At 44.5% G+C, this 16,621-nt stretch overlaps 1 protein-coding gene across 1 annotated transcript in view; it reads left to right on the forward strand.

The window, feature by feature from the left end:
* The window catches only part of thsd7ba (thrombospondin, type I, domain containing 7Ba), a 976,108-nt gene that overhangs the window by 542,374 nt on the left and 417,113 nt on the right, over nt 1–16,621 (forward strand). Inside the window, exon 12 of the mRNA XM_078552479.1 lies at nt 1,128–1,231. Within this exon, the coding sequence (XP_078408605.1) occupies nt 1,128–1,231 (104 nt within the window). The remainder of the gene's footprint in view (nt 1–1,127; nt 1,232–16,621) is intronic.

A 16,621-nucleotide genomic window follows, 5' to 3' on the forward strand; every position in this document is an offset into this window, starting at 1 on the left:
GATGATCGAGAGTAGACTGACAGGGCGGTAGTTGACTGGGTTGGATTTGTCCTGCTTTTTGTCTACAGGATGTACCTGGGCAATTTTCCAGGTAGATGCCAGTGTTGCAACTGTACTGGAACAGCTTGGTTAGGGGCATGGTAAGTCCTGGAGCACAAGTCTTCAGTAGTATTGCCAGAATATTGTCAGGGCCCATAGCCTTTGCACTATCCAGTGCCTTCAGCCGTTTCTTGATATCACGTGGAGTGAATCGAAATGACTGAAGATTGGCATCTGTGATGCTGGGGATCTTCGGAGGAGGCTGAGATGAATCATCCGCTCGGTACTTCTGGCTGAAGATTGTAGCAAGTGTATCAGCCTTATCTTTTGCACTGATGTGGGATGTGGCTATTTGTGGAGCCTGCTCCTGCACTCTCGTTAAACCCTGGCTTGATAGCAATGATAGAATAGGGGTTATGCTGAGCAACTTGGGGAAGCTAGTTGGCTCAGTTGGCTGGACAGCTGATGTGGATTAGATTGGCGTCAACAGTCTAGGGTTTGATCCCCGTTTCAGCTGGGGTGAATTTGGGACTTTATTTCTAGCCCTACCTGTGGTGGAGACCACGGTGCTCTGGTTAGGCTTGCCTTCGGGCAGAGAACTGAAGAAGAAAATACAAGTTTTGCTCTGAATGTGCAGAATTATAAGCTTAATCTTTCCTGTGGGGCTTTACCAAATTCTGTCTGAAAGTTGAAGTACACAAAGTCATAGGGTTTATGATGATTGAATAGGGTTGCCACTTCTTCAAAGAAATCAAGAAGAATAGTCAGGCAGGATCTTTCTCATCAAAACTTGAGTCGACTTATGATCACAATGTTGTTATTGTATAGATAATATTGAAGTTTATTCTAACTGATTCCATCACTTTACAGGAAACAAATCTAAGTCTGGAATTGCTTGTCCTCATCAGTGCTTCAGCATGAAACAAATATTAATTTCCTCAGTTTTGGTGCCTTATTTCTACAGCATGAGCCAGAGCTCCTTGAAGGAGTTTAAAGGAAAACCATCTTAAAATGCGTAGATCTGAAGAACAAATTCTATGACAGTATGGATGGAATTATCTCCACCTTGTTCATTCACTTCACTTTAGGTGGAAGACGCACAAGTGGCATCATTGTATCTTGGCACCTGATTATGTTCGACAGGGAACGATTGGAGCAACCGAGGCCTGTGGTTCTGGTTTGCAAGCCAGAGGTAAGATTCATTTGTGATTTTTCATGTTTTGCCAGCAGCCATTTGAGAGACTTTCACAAAATAATGCGAATTTCAAATTTTCTCATTAACCTTCCAAGTCCAACCACAAAGGGGTTGACTCACACACACCAATATCCATTTGGCAATGTCTCAGTATTATATAATAATGGAGAATGCTGTTGCTATAATGAGCCAGAGTGAATTATTTGTGCTTACATTGAGGAAGTGTTCCATTAATGTCGTGTTGTTACAATAGTTTCTCTGACATTGCAGTTCTTTTTTTTGCCTTTTCCGTTCGTACTTTGAAAATGCAACGTTGTTTGGTTTCAGATTCTACCTGGTTTGTAGACTTTTCCACCATGCTGTAAGGTGTAAATATGCCAACTTCTTAAATCAGTTAGTTGTAGTATTACAGTATGATAATATACAATGTAGACATGGCACATGTTGCTGAAGAAATTAAAGGAGCACTGCTGCGTTATTGTGAGCCTTGTTTATGGGGTGCTTTAGTATTTGGTGAGATGATTGATCCAATGAAGTTTGTGCCTGTGACCTGAATTGATTAGATATTGTACCATGTTATTGTAACATTAAGATACCAAGTGAACTGAGTTCAACAACCTTTGAGCCATCCAATACATGGCATCTGGAGTAAGGAATGTTTGGTTTCCAACCAGATGTTGTTTTAATTTATGCCATGTATCTTTATGTAACTCAAATTTCCCCTGTCTCCATCTGTGTGTGCATTTTGGTTTCCATTCCAGAATTGGACACATGGGAGGAAAGAGGTTCTCCTGGTGCATGGACGTGTTAGATTGATCGATCTTTTTCTGTGCGGAAATATGTGCTTTAAAACTACTTTTATGTCTTTTTAAATCTCTTTCTTGGGCTTTCTCCCTTCCATCTCTGTTACCTATCATGGGAACTTTACCTCATCCAAACCCTACCCCACCCATCACTAAACTCTGCTGCCATCTCAGACTTAAATCTCCTTTCAATAAGCCCAGAACTATCTTTGTTCCCTCTCTTCATATTCTCCAAAGGACCCTTAGAAACACTTATTGCTGTTCCTTGAAAAAAGCAACCTTAACTGTCCCATCTTCTTCGTTCACTCATCTTCCTGCTTGGTGTAGCCACAGGGGCTAATTTTGCCAACCTCTTTCCCATTTCACTCAACTTACCCAGCTGTCCTCTTGGAATTTGTTCTGGACTAACAATCACTGTCACTAATAGCATTACCACCAGAATGTCTGTTCTTCATAAACAAGACCCTTGCAATCCACAGCCTTATTGTGGATCATGTCATGAACATTCTGGCATTGACAAAAACATGGTTCATGGATAGCTCCCCAATAAGAAATAATGTCCACCACCTGCCTCACCCAAACTGCTAGGGTGACAGTGTGGCCATTATCATCAAATAACTCCATAGTCTGCCTTGCTATTCCTGTGCTACTTTCATGCACTTTACTTTATTCAACCCCTTACATCCTTCTTTTAAAACCCTTATTATCTATCCTTCCCTATTCCAAGCACCACCTCAAGTTATCATGGAGGTATCCTCTTCCCTGCTTTGCATCTTTCACCTCTATACTGTGCAACTCCACATCCTTTTACCAAGATTTAATTTTTCATCTCAGATCCGCTTGCCTTCAATCTTTTTATTTCACTGTCCTTCTATCCTCTGAGCCACATGTTAACTGAGGTTGCGAATAGCTCCCTCTCCTCAGATACTTTTCCTTGCCCTGTTAAATTAGCTGTCCTTACCTTACTTATCAAATATTCCAGCCTCTGTCCTTGCAAACTACCATCCTATCTCAAACCTCCTTTTCCTCCCCAGAGTTCTTGAACATGTTGTTGACTAAATTTGCTCCCATCCTTCCTGCGAGTCCATGTTTGAATCTTTCTGTTCAGGTTTCTGTTGCTGCCACAACACTGAAATAGCCCTCAGCAAAGTCACAAATGACATCTTTTGTGACTATGACCATCCTTGCTTTCATTTCGCTAATCATTGCCAGAACAACTCTATTAATGGGTTCATTGTTTTTATTCATTCATGGGATGTGGGTGTTGTTGACTAGGCCAGCATTTATTGGCAATCCCTAATTGCCAATGAAAAGGTGATGGTGAATTGCAATCTTGAACCATTGCAGTCCATGTGGTGTAGGTACACCCACAGTGCTGATAGGGAGGGAGTTCCAGGATTTTGATCCAGTGACAGTGAAGGAACTGTGATATAAATCAGGATTGTGAGTGGCTTGGAGGGGAACTTTCTGGTGGTGGAGTTCCCATCTACCCACTGCCCTTGTCCTTCTAGATGGTAGTGGTTGTGGGTTTGGAAGGTGCTGTCTGAGGAGGCTTGGTGAGTTCCTGCAGTGCATCTTGTAGGTGGTACACACTGCTGCCACTGTGCGTCAGTGGCAGTGGAAATGAATGTTTCCCTGAAAGTTTTCTTATCAATCCTGATCTTTGTCTCAACCTAACAGTCATAGAGATAACGCAGATAGTATCTATCCTCTCATATCTCCCCAAAACCATCCTATAAAACATAAGAAGAATGAATGAATGACTCCTTTACATGAAATGCTCAAAGGACAGACTTGAGTAGGCAAGATTTCAAGGTTTATTGGTTTGTAATTAAACTACACTCTATATATATATATATATATATATATAGAGTGTAGTTTAATATATATACATATATAGAATACATATAGAATATATTTAATATATATATATATAGAATATATATATATATATATATATAGAATACTTCATTCTAAAAAGGAAGCTTTATTCTAAAATGGAAGCTTGTAAAAGCACTGAGCTCAACTCTTGCATTAAATGTAGGCAATGTCCCATATATTCATAGGTCTACCCAAATCATAGCCCATGGGTAGTTCCCTATGTTGTAAACTATCTCCTACCATGCATAATTCCCAAGAATAGATGTCCCCTTTTTAATGTCAGCATTATGTTGTTTCATATGCCTCTTAGTCATTCAATATTAATTTGTTGTAACTGCAGAAATAAGACAAGAAAATGGTTTCCTTTACTACTTCTCAATCTTAATCTCCAACAGTCCTCGATTACCTGGCAATGGCCTTATCTAAGGTTCTCATCTTTTTAGAATCACATACCTATCTTGAATTATTTGCTCTTCTAGCCTAAACATGTGGTTAATATTACATATCCTGATGCAGGGATAGAAACAAATTAGAAAGCTAGAGTGGACTGTATGATCAAGAAATTATGAACTTAAAAGATTCACCAGATCCTTTTTTTACCATCATCCATTAGTGGACATTCTTATATTCTAAGAATTTTTCCTTGCCCACAGTTATCCCAATTTCATTGTGAGCTTGAAGGAAACTAACCCCAAATTTTGAAAATCCAAATTCCATGTCCTTCTTGACTGTAATTTCAATCCCTCTGATAGGTACCAGTGTGTTTAACTCTACCCTGACTCTTTCATTCTCTATGGAGCATGTGTCAGTTCTTTGATTGAAAAGTTTTCACTTTCCTGAACCAGATTAACCATATCATTTAGTACTGTTATGAAGTAACTAAACATGTGATAGAATTGTTATGGATGGGGCGAGACATGTTGGGATAACTTTCCCCTTTCTCCTCACCTCTTGGCTGTCTGCAACAAGGGAGTGTTTTAAACCTTTTGAGTGTTGTGGTGTTTTAGTAATAAACACAAAACAAGCTTTCAGCTAAGTTTAAATCAGAAGTGAAGATAATGGGTTGTATTTTCATCCTTGAGGTGGGCAGCGGGAGTTGGGAAAATTCCTGCCTCGACCTGCCTGCATTGTAAGAAAGTGCCCGCAAGGGCAGGATTTTCATTGTGTGGGGCAGGTGCAGGCTGCAGTCAGGTCAGCTGACTCAGGAAAAGAGTTTGGAGGCAGTCACAGGGCTGCCAGGAACGGGGGCAGGCTGTTTAAGAGGCCCAACTCACTGCTGTTGAATTTCGTCCTAGTTATGATAAAACAAGAAAAGGCCCTCCAGCCCTCACCCCTCACACTCCTTCACACTCCACATGCTCTCCATGCCCCATCCATGTCACCTCATGCCCCACGCCCACTCCCTGTGGCCCTTCATTCCCCCACATGCCAAGATATGCCCCCCAAAAAACCCCTATGGCTTCTCATGTAACCATGCCAAGGTATGGCACTTTCATACCTATTCAGCCACTATACACTGTGCAGAAGCAATGAACTCTATTGTGATAGTAGGGTGTGTAAAAATAGCTTTAAAAAAGGAGTCATTCATTAATAACTTTTCACTTAAAAAAAAACCTTTTTATTACAACTCAATAAAAACGTCAATTATCCAGAACCTTTAAAGTATTAATAGCTGAATTTGCAAGCATGTAAAACTTCTATCTTGTGCAAATAAACATTGTGAAATTGACAGCATAGATCAGGGTTCCAGATCTGTCAATCAAGCAATGTTTTCCCTGGAGTTCAGGCATTTCAACAGTCTAATGGATTTCTGGGCTCTCAGCCAAGCCTTATTATGCATTCTTGGCTGAATGGGCATGAACTTTGTTTGGGGGCATGAGAGGCCATAGGGGTTGTTTTGGGTGCAGACCTTGGCCTACAGGGCATGAGGGGGTCATTGGGGTTGTTTGGGGGGGCAAAGGTTGGCACGGGGGTCATGAGGAGGAATTTACCTTTCAAAAGGTTCCCTCAAGCAGACTATGGTTCACGGCACCTCTGAAGTGCTTCTTCAGCTCTGAAGAAGAGTCATACGAACCCGAAATGTTAACTCTGTTTCACTCTCCAGAGGTGCTGCCAGACCTGCTGCGTTTTTCCAGCATTTTCTGCTTTTATTTCTCTGCACCTCTCTTTGTAAGAGTTGAGCTCACAGGCACTGCATCTGGGGGACTATTGATTTTGACTTTTGGTAAATACACAGACAATAGGGCTGTAAATTCCACAAGTGATTTCGATGCCAGCATGCCTATTCAAGGGAGGGCACACCATCCACAGTCATTTATATTAAGGGTAGAATTTTCCCCCACTGGGGGGGTTGTGCAGGGGCGGGCACGGGTGGGTGCGGACCCGATCAGCGCCCCTGATCAGGTCCGTGCTGCTATTTTATGTGGGCGGGCCAATTAAGGCCCGCCCAGTGTGATGTGCGCCCAGAAGTGCTGAGCGCTACCTGTGCAGATGGGGGAGAGGTTCCCTGAATCAAGGCCTGCGCTCTTTCACGCATGCATGCAAAAGAGTGCAGAAATCTCCCTGAGGCACAGAGCTGCCTCAGGGAGATTAGTTTTATGTTCCAAAATTTTTAATAAAGAAAGAAAACATTTTAAGACATGTCCCCTCATGTGACAGTGTCACATGAGCTTGGACATGTCAATGAACTTTAATGAAAAAATTTATTCAATTTATAAACCCTTCATGAAACCTCATCCCGCCCCTGCATGAGGTTCCATGAAAAATGCAAAGGCTGCCTGGGCTCTTCGCCTGCCTTAAGGTTGGACGGGTAGCTTTCTCAATAGGGTTAATTAGTTCATTAATGACCTTAACAGGCCTTTGACAGTTCGGCAGGTGCGAAGCCGACTTGGCTGCGCGCCTGCTGAATTGAAAATCTAAACGACACGCGGTGACGTCATTTTACGCCTCGGCAAGCGGGCCCCGCCCCCGCTTGCCGAGCCGAAGATTCAGCCCTAAGAGCTTTCTGGAAACCTGAGGCACTTCTTTGTGCAGAAGTAACAAAAGTCACCTGACTCATGACAGCCAAGTCAATTTCAAAAAGTCCACATTGACTGAAGTCCATATCTTGATCCATATCTTGAAAGTTAGGAATGTGATATCATTACTGGGCATGACAAACGGAGAAAAAAACGAACATTTATTTAGCATATTTAACGTCATGAGATATCCCAGATGCTTGTTTAGTGCAATATCAATAAAACATTGTTGACACAGAACCAGCAACTCTTGCATCTTCATCATGCAATCATACATTTACACACAATTACACACATACACCCAACCCCACCCCATCCACTCCCCGCCCCCAATATCATGCCACTTGTATCATCAGATGCAAGGATTGGTGTTGTCTCGAGATCTTTGCTTATCTTCCTGATGTGTTGGGCAGTGACCACGCTATCAAATGCAGTTTTTTTTTTGTTCAAAGTTGGTGAGGACAGAAATATTTCCAAGAGAAAGCTATAATTAACAATTCTCACCTGCACTTTACTGACCTTCACTCAAATGTTCATCAGCAATTGATTAATATCTTTTAGTGAAAAGTGTCTAAGTAATTAATATTACTCGTGGATGCACTCACACATCTTTTCCTAACCATTTGGATCGAGTCCAACTCAGCTAAAACCTATTTGGTGGTATAATTTTCTTGTTCCTATCTTATATCCTTAATCGCTTCCTTTCATCCAATTCCACACATTTAAGTATATTTCGATTTCATCTTATTCATGGAGGAACTTGACTGTCCAATGGAATGTAATGAGTAACCTTTAAAACATAGATGAAACGTTCCTAACTTGCTCCGAAATATCAACGGATTTTATGAAATTTTACTTAACTTTTTCTTGGACCCCCTTTTAATTATTAAAATAACCCACTACGTTTTTGAGTCTATTTATCATTTCAAAATTATCCCAAATTCAGCAGTGTTGTTGGGCTGACAGGGTATGTCAATGTTCAGTTTTATTTCAATTTTCCCCAGAAACATTCATCCTTGATACACAGCATTGAGAATGAGCCACCTACACTGGATTCCTTTCTTAGCTTCAGGTAAATTTTCCCTTCGCAGAGTGTTTGAGAAGGAACCTCATCAACACATCTTTACAATTCCAATTTTAGAAACAAATAACATCTTGGCTTGCTGACTTAACAGTTGAGACAAAAGTGCTGACAACTGCTTTTAGAGCTAACTCCAAAATCCCCTCCCACTCCCCTCAAGCAGTCTGTCTCACATGATAAAAAAATGACCCTGAATGGGATAAAACTGAACCCTGAGAGAGAAAGGGTGGAGTTTAATGCTGTCACCGGCGGAGTGAGTTTAATGGCGGAGGGCCATTTAATCAGGTGCGAGGGTGGCAGGTGGGAACCCCACTGCCTCTTGCCTCCACCCCAATTAAGGTCCATGGTGGGAAGGGCCATTGTCAGCCTTCCTGCCCTGCCACCAATTGAGGCCTCTACTTGAGCAATTAATGCCCACTTAAGGACCTCATCCTGCCGCCACTGATCTTAACCCAAGGGCAGGCAGAGGCCTCGCCATTGAAGGAACACGACAAGCAAACCTATATGGGATTACTTGCAGGCTCTTGTGGAGGGGGGGCCCTCATTCAAAGACACTCAGTGCCACATAGTGTGACCCGGCAACAGGAAGAGGGAAGGAGTGCAGGGAACCACCCCTCTGCCCTTGCTGCTGATGTCCTCCTACAATTGCTGCCCATACCCTTCTTCTGCGACCTTCACCCTGTGACACCCTCCCACCATCACTCACCTGTGGCCTGGGATCAAGTGATGATATTAGGCCTCGGGTGTGTGTCATACTGGCATCAGCTACTGCCTCCCTGATGGCACAGCCATTTAATAGAGCTGATTGGCTGGTAGCTCATGTCAGGCGGAACTTTGGCCCCTGAGGCCCTGGGTAAGGTCTGCTGCTGTCTGGTTAAATGCCTGAATGGCATTTGGTATGCTTGGCCTTCCCTAAAAGAGGCAACATGGAATTCTCGCTTGCTCTCAAGCCGGTGGACGAGACCCCCATTGCCTCCTTTAGATACTGCCCAAAATTTAAACCCAAATCACCACCACACTGTGACATTTGAAGTGTCTGATTTTAACTCTGTGTAAGACAATTGCTTTTGAGACAGTTAAAATCAGGCCTTTGATGGCTGCTGATGTCAACAAATATGGGATTAAATTACTAATAATACTATATCTCTGCCTCACCAATAATTCCACAATAAAGGTTGCTTCACACTCAGTGAAGTCATTTTTCTAGCAAAGAACACTTGCAGTCTGAAAATCAATGCACCTCGGTTTTAAAAGTAAAGAACAATAGAAAATCCATTGTGACTTTTTGTCAGAGCCCAAGTGGTTAATTTGTTAATTCATGACTTCCTTCTGTCACTGTGGGAAAATAGTCAATAAAGTTAAGTTATCTAAAATGTAATAAATGTTTGACATGTGTTTACATTCAACAGTGCAAAAATTGTTGTTTCATGGAGATTGAAGCAGAATTATTATGATATTGGAACGGGAAAAACCACAGCTACTAGTAAAAAGGGTCAATTTGCTTACTTCGAAAAGTAGACAGACCCAAACACCCTTTGAAGCATCAGCCATGGCTCAGTTTGTACACTCTCTCTGAATCAGAAGATTGTAGGCGGAATTTTCCATGCCCACTGGCGTCGGGCGTGTTTGTTGGTGTGAGCGAACAATATGGCGAGAAAGCCAAAAATCGGTTTCACAATGTCATAAAACTAGTTTGCGATCGTCTGCTCAGCTTGTCGATGGCGGGCCACATTTCCTGCCATCAATCATCGGGAACCTCATTGTAATACATCTGCATATCATTATAAGGCCAGCCCACCGGAATCATCTCCCCCCCCCGCCCCGTCTGACGGGTGGGAAGCACACCGACATATTTCACAACAGCATGTATAAGGTGTGCACTTTAAGGGGAGCTCGGAGGTGAGTGCACAGTTACGTTGTACAGCGCTAGTGAGGGTCGCCTATTTGACATCATGGTTGGGGCAACTTGGGGGTGGGGGGGGGGGGAGGGCTGCCCTGTGGTTGAGGCGATTTGAGGGGTGGAGGGGAGGGAAGTGGCCACGCATTAGGGAAACCTTGTGTAAAGTGACCATTCCTCTGCAGCTGAGACAGTTCAGATGCAGCCACATTGACATGCATGGAGTTGGGCCTCGAGCTTATCTGCCCATTCAAGCAATGCAGAGGCATGAAAGTGCCACCAAATGCTCCAGGGCTTTTCACCCCTTGGGCACAGACTGCAAAGTGATGAGCATTTTAATGGACTGCAGAATAGTTGGTTGACTGGGCATGTTGTACAATCCCCTTGTTAAAGCTAGCCATGGAGCAGTCACTGGCGGAGGCACTCACAGCCCCTTGCAAAGTCATCATCCCGGTTTGGACCAGTCTTCCCCATGTTTCAAGCTAACAGTGCAGCCTTGCAGTGCGGGTTAGGAGAATGCCTGCGCCTGAGCTGAGAGCACAGCGTGCAGTCCAATGGGCAAGGCTGCCGCCAATCGGTCAGGTGGAGTGGGACAGAGGAGGGTGGGGTTTCCGGCGGCCATGCAGCGCACTAAACTCTGGCCATCCAAGTGGTGGCCAGCACTCTCCGGGATGCATTAAGGGGTCTTCAGACTTAACCAGGACAGGTTCTTAGAACACCTAAGCTAACCCACGCGTCTCTGTCCTTCATCTTGTGAAAAAAGTACATCAGAAGCATGGAGCCTGGTGAATGAGATGCACGCCTCATGGCTTACAGAGAGCGGAGATGAAGGAGAAGAGAGCCTGACTGCGCAGAGGGAGGAGTGACACCCTCAGGAAGTGGCTGCTGTGGCTCACGCACATGTAGCCATAGAGCCATAACAAGGCATCACTGGTCGGCTCAGGAGGCCCTCATAGCTGCCAGATTTGAGAGGATGATGACGATGTGCAGTGAGGAGACACCATTGATCCTCACATTGCATTGTGAACCTTTGACTCCCTGCTTTTATCTTGTGCAGAAAGGTTTCTCATCGGAGTGGCATGAGCACTGCTCATTAGAACAAGGAGCCATAGGCAGGGAGGTATTGTTGAGAATTTATTTACAATAGTGAACATTATGTAGAAGCGGTTAACACCCGTGCCCAGGCTGTGCAACTACATCTTCTTAACCTTCCTAACCCTGCCGCTTTGTTTTGGTGCTCCCCAGACATCCACAGCGCAGGTGGAGGCAGCCTGCTGACTGCTACACCCTGACTGTGATGACCTCCACAGGCATCCTCTGGAGGGCCGAGACCTGGAGGGCCCAGGCCTGCTTTTGGGTTACTGCTGTGTGGCAGTGGCACCCTCCTCAACCTGTGGAGCTGGAGCTGCTGGGTTTACAGGAAGAGAGAATTCGGATGGGCCGGACAATCCCGGAGTCACCTGGGTAGATGACCCCGTGGTGTGCACCTACTGATCCTCCTCCCTATGGGTGTCCAAGAGCCCCTGGCTGACACCTTGAGGAGAAGGAGAAGCTGGTGTGAGAGCAAGCAGCTGCGCACTCCTCTCGCGTACACACTGTTGGAGGCCAACTATGGCATCAGCGATGGAGCTCAGCCTGCACAGCAGTGCAGGACCGACATCCTGGACCAAGGTCTCCATGGCGGCTGCCATCCTATCAGTGTTGACCTCGGTGCATTGGCATGCTGGTGCTATCACCTGAGCCCGAATGCAGGTGGGACTGGCCCATCGTGCCTTGCAATCTGAGGAGTGGAGGGACATCACTTCCTGATGTTCCCCAGCTTGCCTTTGCAGCTCCAGCAACTGAGACATGACTGAGTCCAGGGGCTCATCATCTGACTCAGACTCAGCAATGTTCTGGCCTCCAGCAGTCCTCCGAGTGCCAGGGACCTCAGAAGTCCCTGCGGCCGCCTGCTGTGGATTAGACAGTGCAATGTACTCACCAGATTATGATTCTGAGGCTACTCTAAAGCTAGGTCCCACCAAGGTATTTGTCGCTGCGCTGGTGGAGGGTGTGGGTGAGCAATGCGATGGGTCGTCAATGAAGGTGCCTTCAGATTCCTCTCCTGTGGTTTCTTTGGGGCTTGATTGGAGGCCCTGGGTTGTGGACTCTGTCAATTGTTCCGCAGATGTGCCTGTGAAAGCAAGGAGAGATAATTAGTGTATGGCAAGGGACTGCGGAACAGGACACATCACTCACAGCATGGTTGTCTGATGGATGCTGCACTGCTGGATCCTCACTTGGTGGACCACAGCCAACCTCACTGTCAGCACAGGACTGGTCCAGATCGTGGCCAGCCAGCTGGATGGCTCTGTTTTCAAAGTCCGCGAGGACCTTGATTTCGGGCATTCCACCACCGGTCTGTGACAGCTCCCTTTTATTGTGTGCCAGCTCGTCCTGCATGAATACAGATGGAGAAAGTGTAAGCAGGAGGCCTGCCAGGCCAGATAATAAGTATGCCTGGCATGTGTGGGTGTGAACGGTCCCTTAGATGGGGTGAGGACAATAAAGGTGTGTGTGAGAGAGTGAATGGTGATGTCCCTTGAGCTAGCAGTGAGTGCAATTCCTGTGGATGTGTGATGGGTTTGTGAGTGTGTGAGTTGAGAATAATGAGAAGAGGGACTTACTCTAGTGGAACGGAGAAGATCATTCATCCTCTTGTGGCACTGGGTGGCTGTTCTCTTTTGCACGGCATTGGCACTGACCATGGCAGCCACTGTCTCCCATGCTGGATTGTTGATGCTGCTGCCCCACCTGTAGCCAGGGCAGGGGTAGAGGAAATCACGGCGGGCCTCCACAGCATTTAAAAGGTGCTTGAGGGACGCATCACTAAACCACGGGGCTGCAGTCTTTCTGCCTTTCGGCGCCTTCCTGTCTTCTGTGCAGCAGTCCTGGGCTGGAAGCACTGAGAGGTGTGCACGTGGCTGCACTTTAAATATGGTGCCTGGCGTGATGAAGTGTCGAGGTGATGGCGTGGTGGGCAAATGAGAGCCCGCCTGCCATCAGAACGGCGTGTTTCCCGGAAATGCGCCCGCTATCAATTAGAAGGCCTATTAAGGCCATTAAAGTAATAATTAAGTTCAATTTTTCACTGTCCATCCAACCTTATGGTTGATGAGCAGGCAAAAAGGCCAAGTGTCCTTTGGATTTTTTAGGAAACCTCATCTAAGGGCGGGATGATCTTTCCAGCAGCAAATAAAAATTAAATAAAGATGTTTAAATTTCCTTAATAACATGTCCGTGCTCACGTGACAGAGTCACATTTTAAAATTTAATGTGAGTCACATGAGGGGACATGTTTTTTAATATTTTAAAATTCGTATTTTTAATTTTTCAAAATCTTCATCTCCCTGAGGCAGCTCTGTGCCTCAGGGAGCTTTTCTTGTGTGCACCTGCGTGTTTACGTGAACTTGCTCACTTGCCCTCCTCCACCACCCCCCATCCCTCCCATAGGCAGCGTTGAGCGCTGCGGCACGCGTTTCATGCTGAGCACGCCTTAATTGGCCCAACCACTCCCACCCGCCCCCGACGAGGGCAAAATCCTGGCCTAAGATATCCATTTTTTCCAAATGATAAAGAACCCAACACTGTTACATTTTTTTTAAAGAGCCTTTGTACCTTTAATATTTGCACTACTGTCTTTTTGTTTCTACCATATTTAGAAATTTAAAATCCATTATAACAGCAGAAATCATTAGCAACATCATTGTTAACTTTAGAAAGATTCCCTTCATGGAATTTCAGTTCCTTTGTGCCATTTTAATACATGTAATTTTTTTCCAGGCCTTGAACTTCAGATTAAAATCAATTTTTGTGAAAGCGTTGAACATCTATTTAAGAGAAGTCCAAAATCCTAATTTTGTTAATTCTTTGGTTCGTTGGTACAGTCAGATTACAAGCTCTCTCCAGTTTGTTGCATAGAGATAGCAATAGATCCTTAGATCTTTTTTCTCAGTCACTTTTTGTATGACAACAGTCAGTCATAAGATCAAAGGAAGTTTTGCTGACAGTCATTACATTCTAGTACAACAAACATAATTAAGCAAACATAGTAATAAAAGCAAAATACTGCGGATGCTGGAGATCTGAAATAAAAAGACAGTGCTGGAAAAGCTCAGCAGGTCTGGCAGCAACTGTGGAGAGAGAAACAGAGTTACATTTCGAGTCCAGTAAGACTCTTCTTCAGAACTGAAGGAAGGTAGGAGTACACAAGTAAATAAGCAGAATGGCCCCAAATGTCCAAACTTTTAACAACAGCATTCATACTCTTCAACACCTAACACAGTTCGAAATACATCAGTTACATTCAGCATTACCTCCTTAATCCACTCTAAATCATTAAACCTTCAAGAAATTTAAATATTCTAATTTAAAAAAAAATATATATATATATATGATAGTCTCATGGCTGGAATTAGAGACCTCCATATAATTTACAATTATTTCACCATGGCCACAATAAATGCCTGCTTTTTCACAATTTAATGGGATAATTAACCTCAATAACTCTAATTCAGGCCAGTATCTTAAACTAAATGTAATACAGAACAGATAAAATTATTAAAATAGTCATGTGCTTATCTTTCTTTTTGTTTTATCTTCAGGTGCCTTTCCAAATGACAGTCAAATAAAAACTAAATATGCCCGAACAAAATGTTAGCCTTCATGACTAAACAAAATATTTGGAACATTTTTATTCAAAAGAGTAATAGTGGAGCTTTCCAAAGTTTGTGGGCACCAAAACCCAAACAGTTATCCTGGACTGTAAAATCATCCTTGCTGGGTGAAATCTTGTGGAGGTGACAAGTGTCTCTGTGGCCAGCTGGAGAGTCCACAAGTCTCCTGCTTCATTCTTTTCAAACACTGTACGTTGTGTCACTCTGGCACTAGGCCAGTGGCGCAGGCTTTCCTCCGGGATCAAAGACCCGAGGGATGGAAATCCTGCTTTCTGGCTAATCAGAGGCTGGCAACTCTTTTGTACTCAGCAGCGCCACCCAGGAGGTGGTGACTGCTGCTGGTACAAGATCCACCCAAGGCCTAGGTTCGAGGAGGGACCCATGCCAGAGGTGAGTGATGGTGGGAAGGGTTGGGGGACCGCAGGGGTGGAATGATAAAGGGGTCAAGAGCAAGTGCAGGTGGTGGCACTCAGCAGGGCTCCCATTCCCAGTGCTAGTTTCCTCGATCAGGCACTTAGTGCCTTAGAACGAGGAACCCCAATGGGAGTCCGGGTTTGCTTGTCTTGCTCCCTGCATGGCAAGCCCCTGCTTGCTGCTGGGTTAATACCAGTGGCAGCAGGATGAAGCTCTTATATGTATATTAACTGGCCACTTCAGGGCCTCAATTAGCAACAGGGCAGGAAGGCATCCATAGTCCTTCCCACCCCGGGCTTACTCGGAGTGGCAACAGGAAGGTGGTGGGGTCCCCACCTGCCACCCTCCTCCCCAATTAAATACACCCCTACCACCAAACTCGCCATGGGGAAGGGCACAAGATTTCACCCAGTAGGTATCAGACTTGCAGTAATCAAATTAAGACAACAGTATAGGTAGGCGAACCCACATCTCTCCTCTTATACTCCTAACTCTAAGGTTTGGGCTGAACCTGCCCAGGAGGAGAAAATGGTCAAAGCTCACATTCCTCTTCTTGATAGTTTATTGTAACATCAATAAACCTACAAACACTGTAAGTCAAACTCCCTCTAAGTCAAAACAGTACAGTATTTACTGAGGGATAGGAAACAGAGAATAATGGTTAATGGGCATTTTTCGGGCTGGAAGAAGGTTTGTAGTGGAATTCCCCAGGGGTCAGTATTGGGACCCTTGCTTTTCCTCATAAATTGAAATAATCTAGATCTTGGTTTGCAGGGGACAATTTCAAAGTTTGCGCATTACACAAAACTTGGGAGAATTGTAAACTGTGAGGAGGACAGGGTAGAACTTCAAAAGGACATTGACACGTTGGTGGAGTGGGCAGATAGGTGAAGTTCAATGTAGAGAAGTGTGAGGTGATACACTTGGGTACAAAGAACATGGAAAGACAGTATAAAATGAAGGATATTATTCTAACGGGTGTGCAGGAGCAAAGAGACCTGGGTGTAGATGTACATGAGTCATTAAAATCGACAGGACAGGTAGAAAGAGCTGTTTCTAAAGCATAGAGTGTTCTAGGTTTCATTGATAGAGGCATAGAGTTCAAGAGCAGGGAGGTTATGATGAAATTATATAAGACACTGGTTACATCTCAGCTGGAGTATTGTTACAGTTCTGGGCGCCACACTGTAGGAAGGATGTGAATGCATTGGAGAGAGTGCAAAAGAGGTTTATGAGCATGGTTCCAGGGATGAGACACTTCAGTTACGAGGAAAGATTGGAGTTGAGACTGTTTTTCTTGGAGAAGAGAAGGCAAAGAAGAACCTTGTTAGAAGTTTTCAAAATCATGAGGGGTCTGGACCATAAGACCATAAGACATAGGAGCAGAAATTAGGCCATTCGGCCCATCGAGTCTGCTCCGCCATTCAATCATGGCTGATAAGTTTCTCAACTCCATTCTCCCGCCTTCTCCCCGTAACCTTTGATCCCCATACCAATCGAGAACCTATCTATCTCGGTCTTAAATATACTCAATGACCTGGCCTCCACAGCCTTCTGTGGCAATGAATTCCATAGATTC

This window comes from Cetorhinus maximus, chromosome 11, assembly GCF_964194155.1.
Source record: "Cetorhinus maximus chromosome 11, sCetMax3.hap1.1, whole genome shotgun sequence".
NCBI classification, from domain to species: Eukaryota; Metazoa; Chordata; class Chondrichthyes; order Lamniformes; family Cetorhinidae; genus Cetorhinus; species Cetorhinus maximus.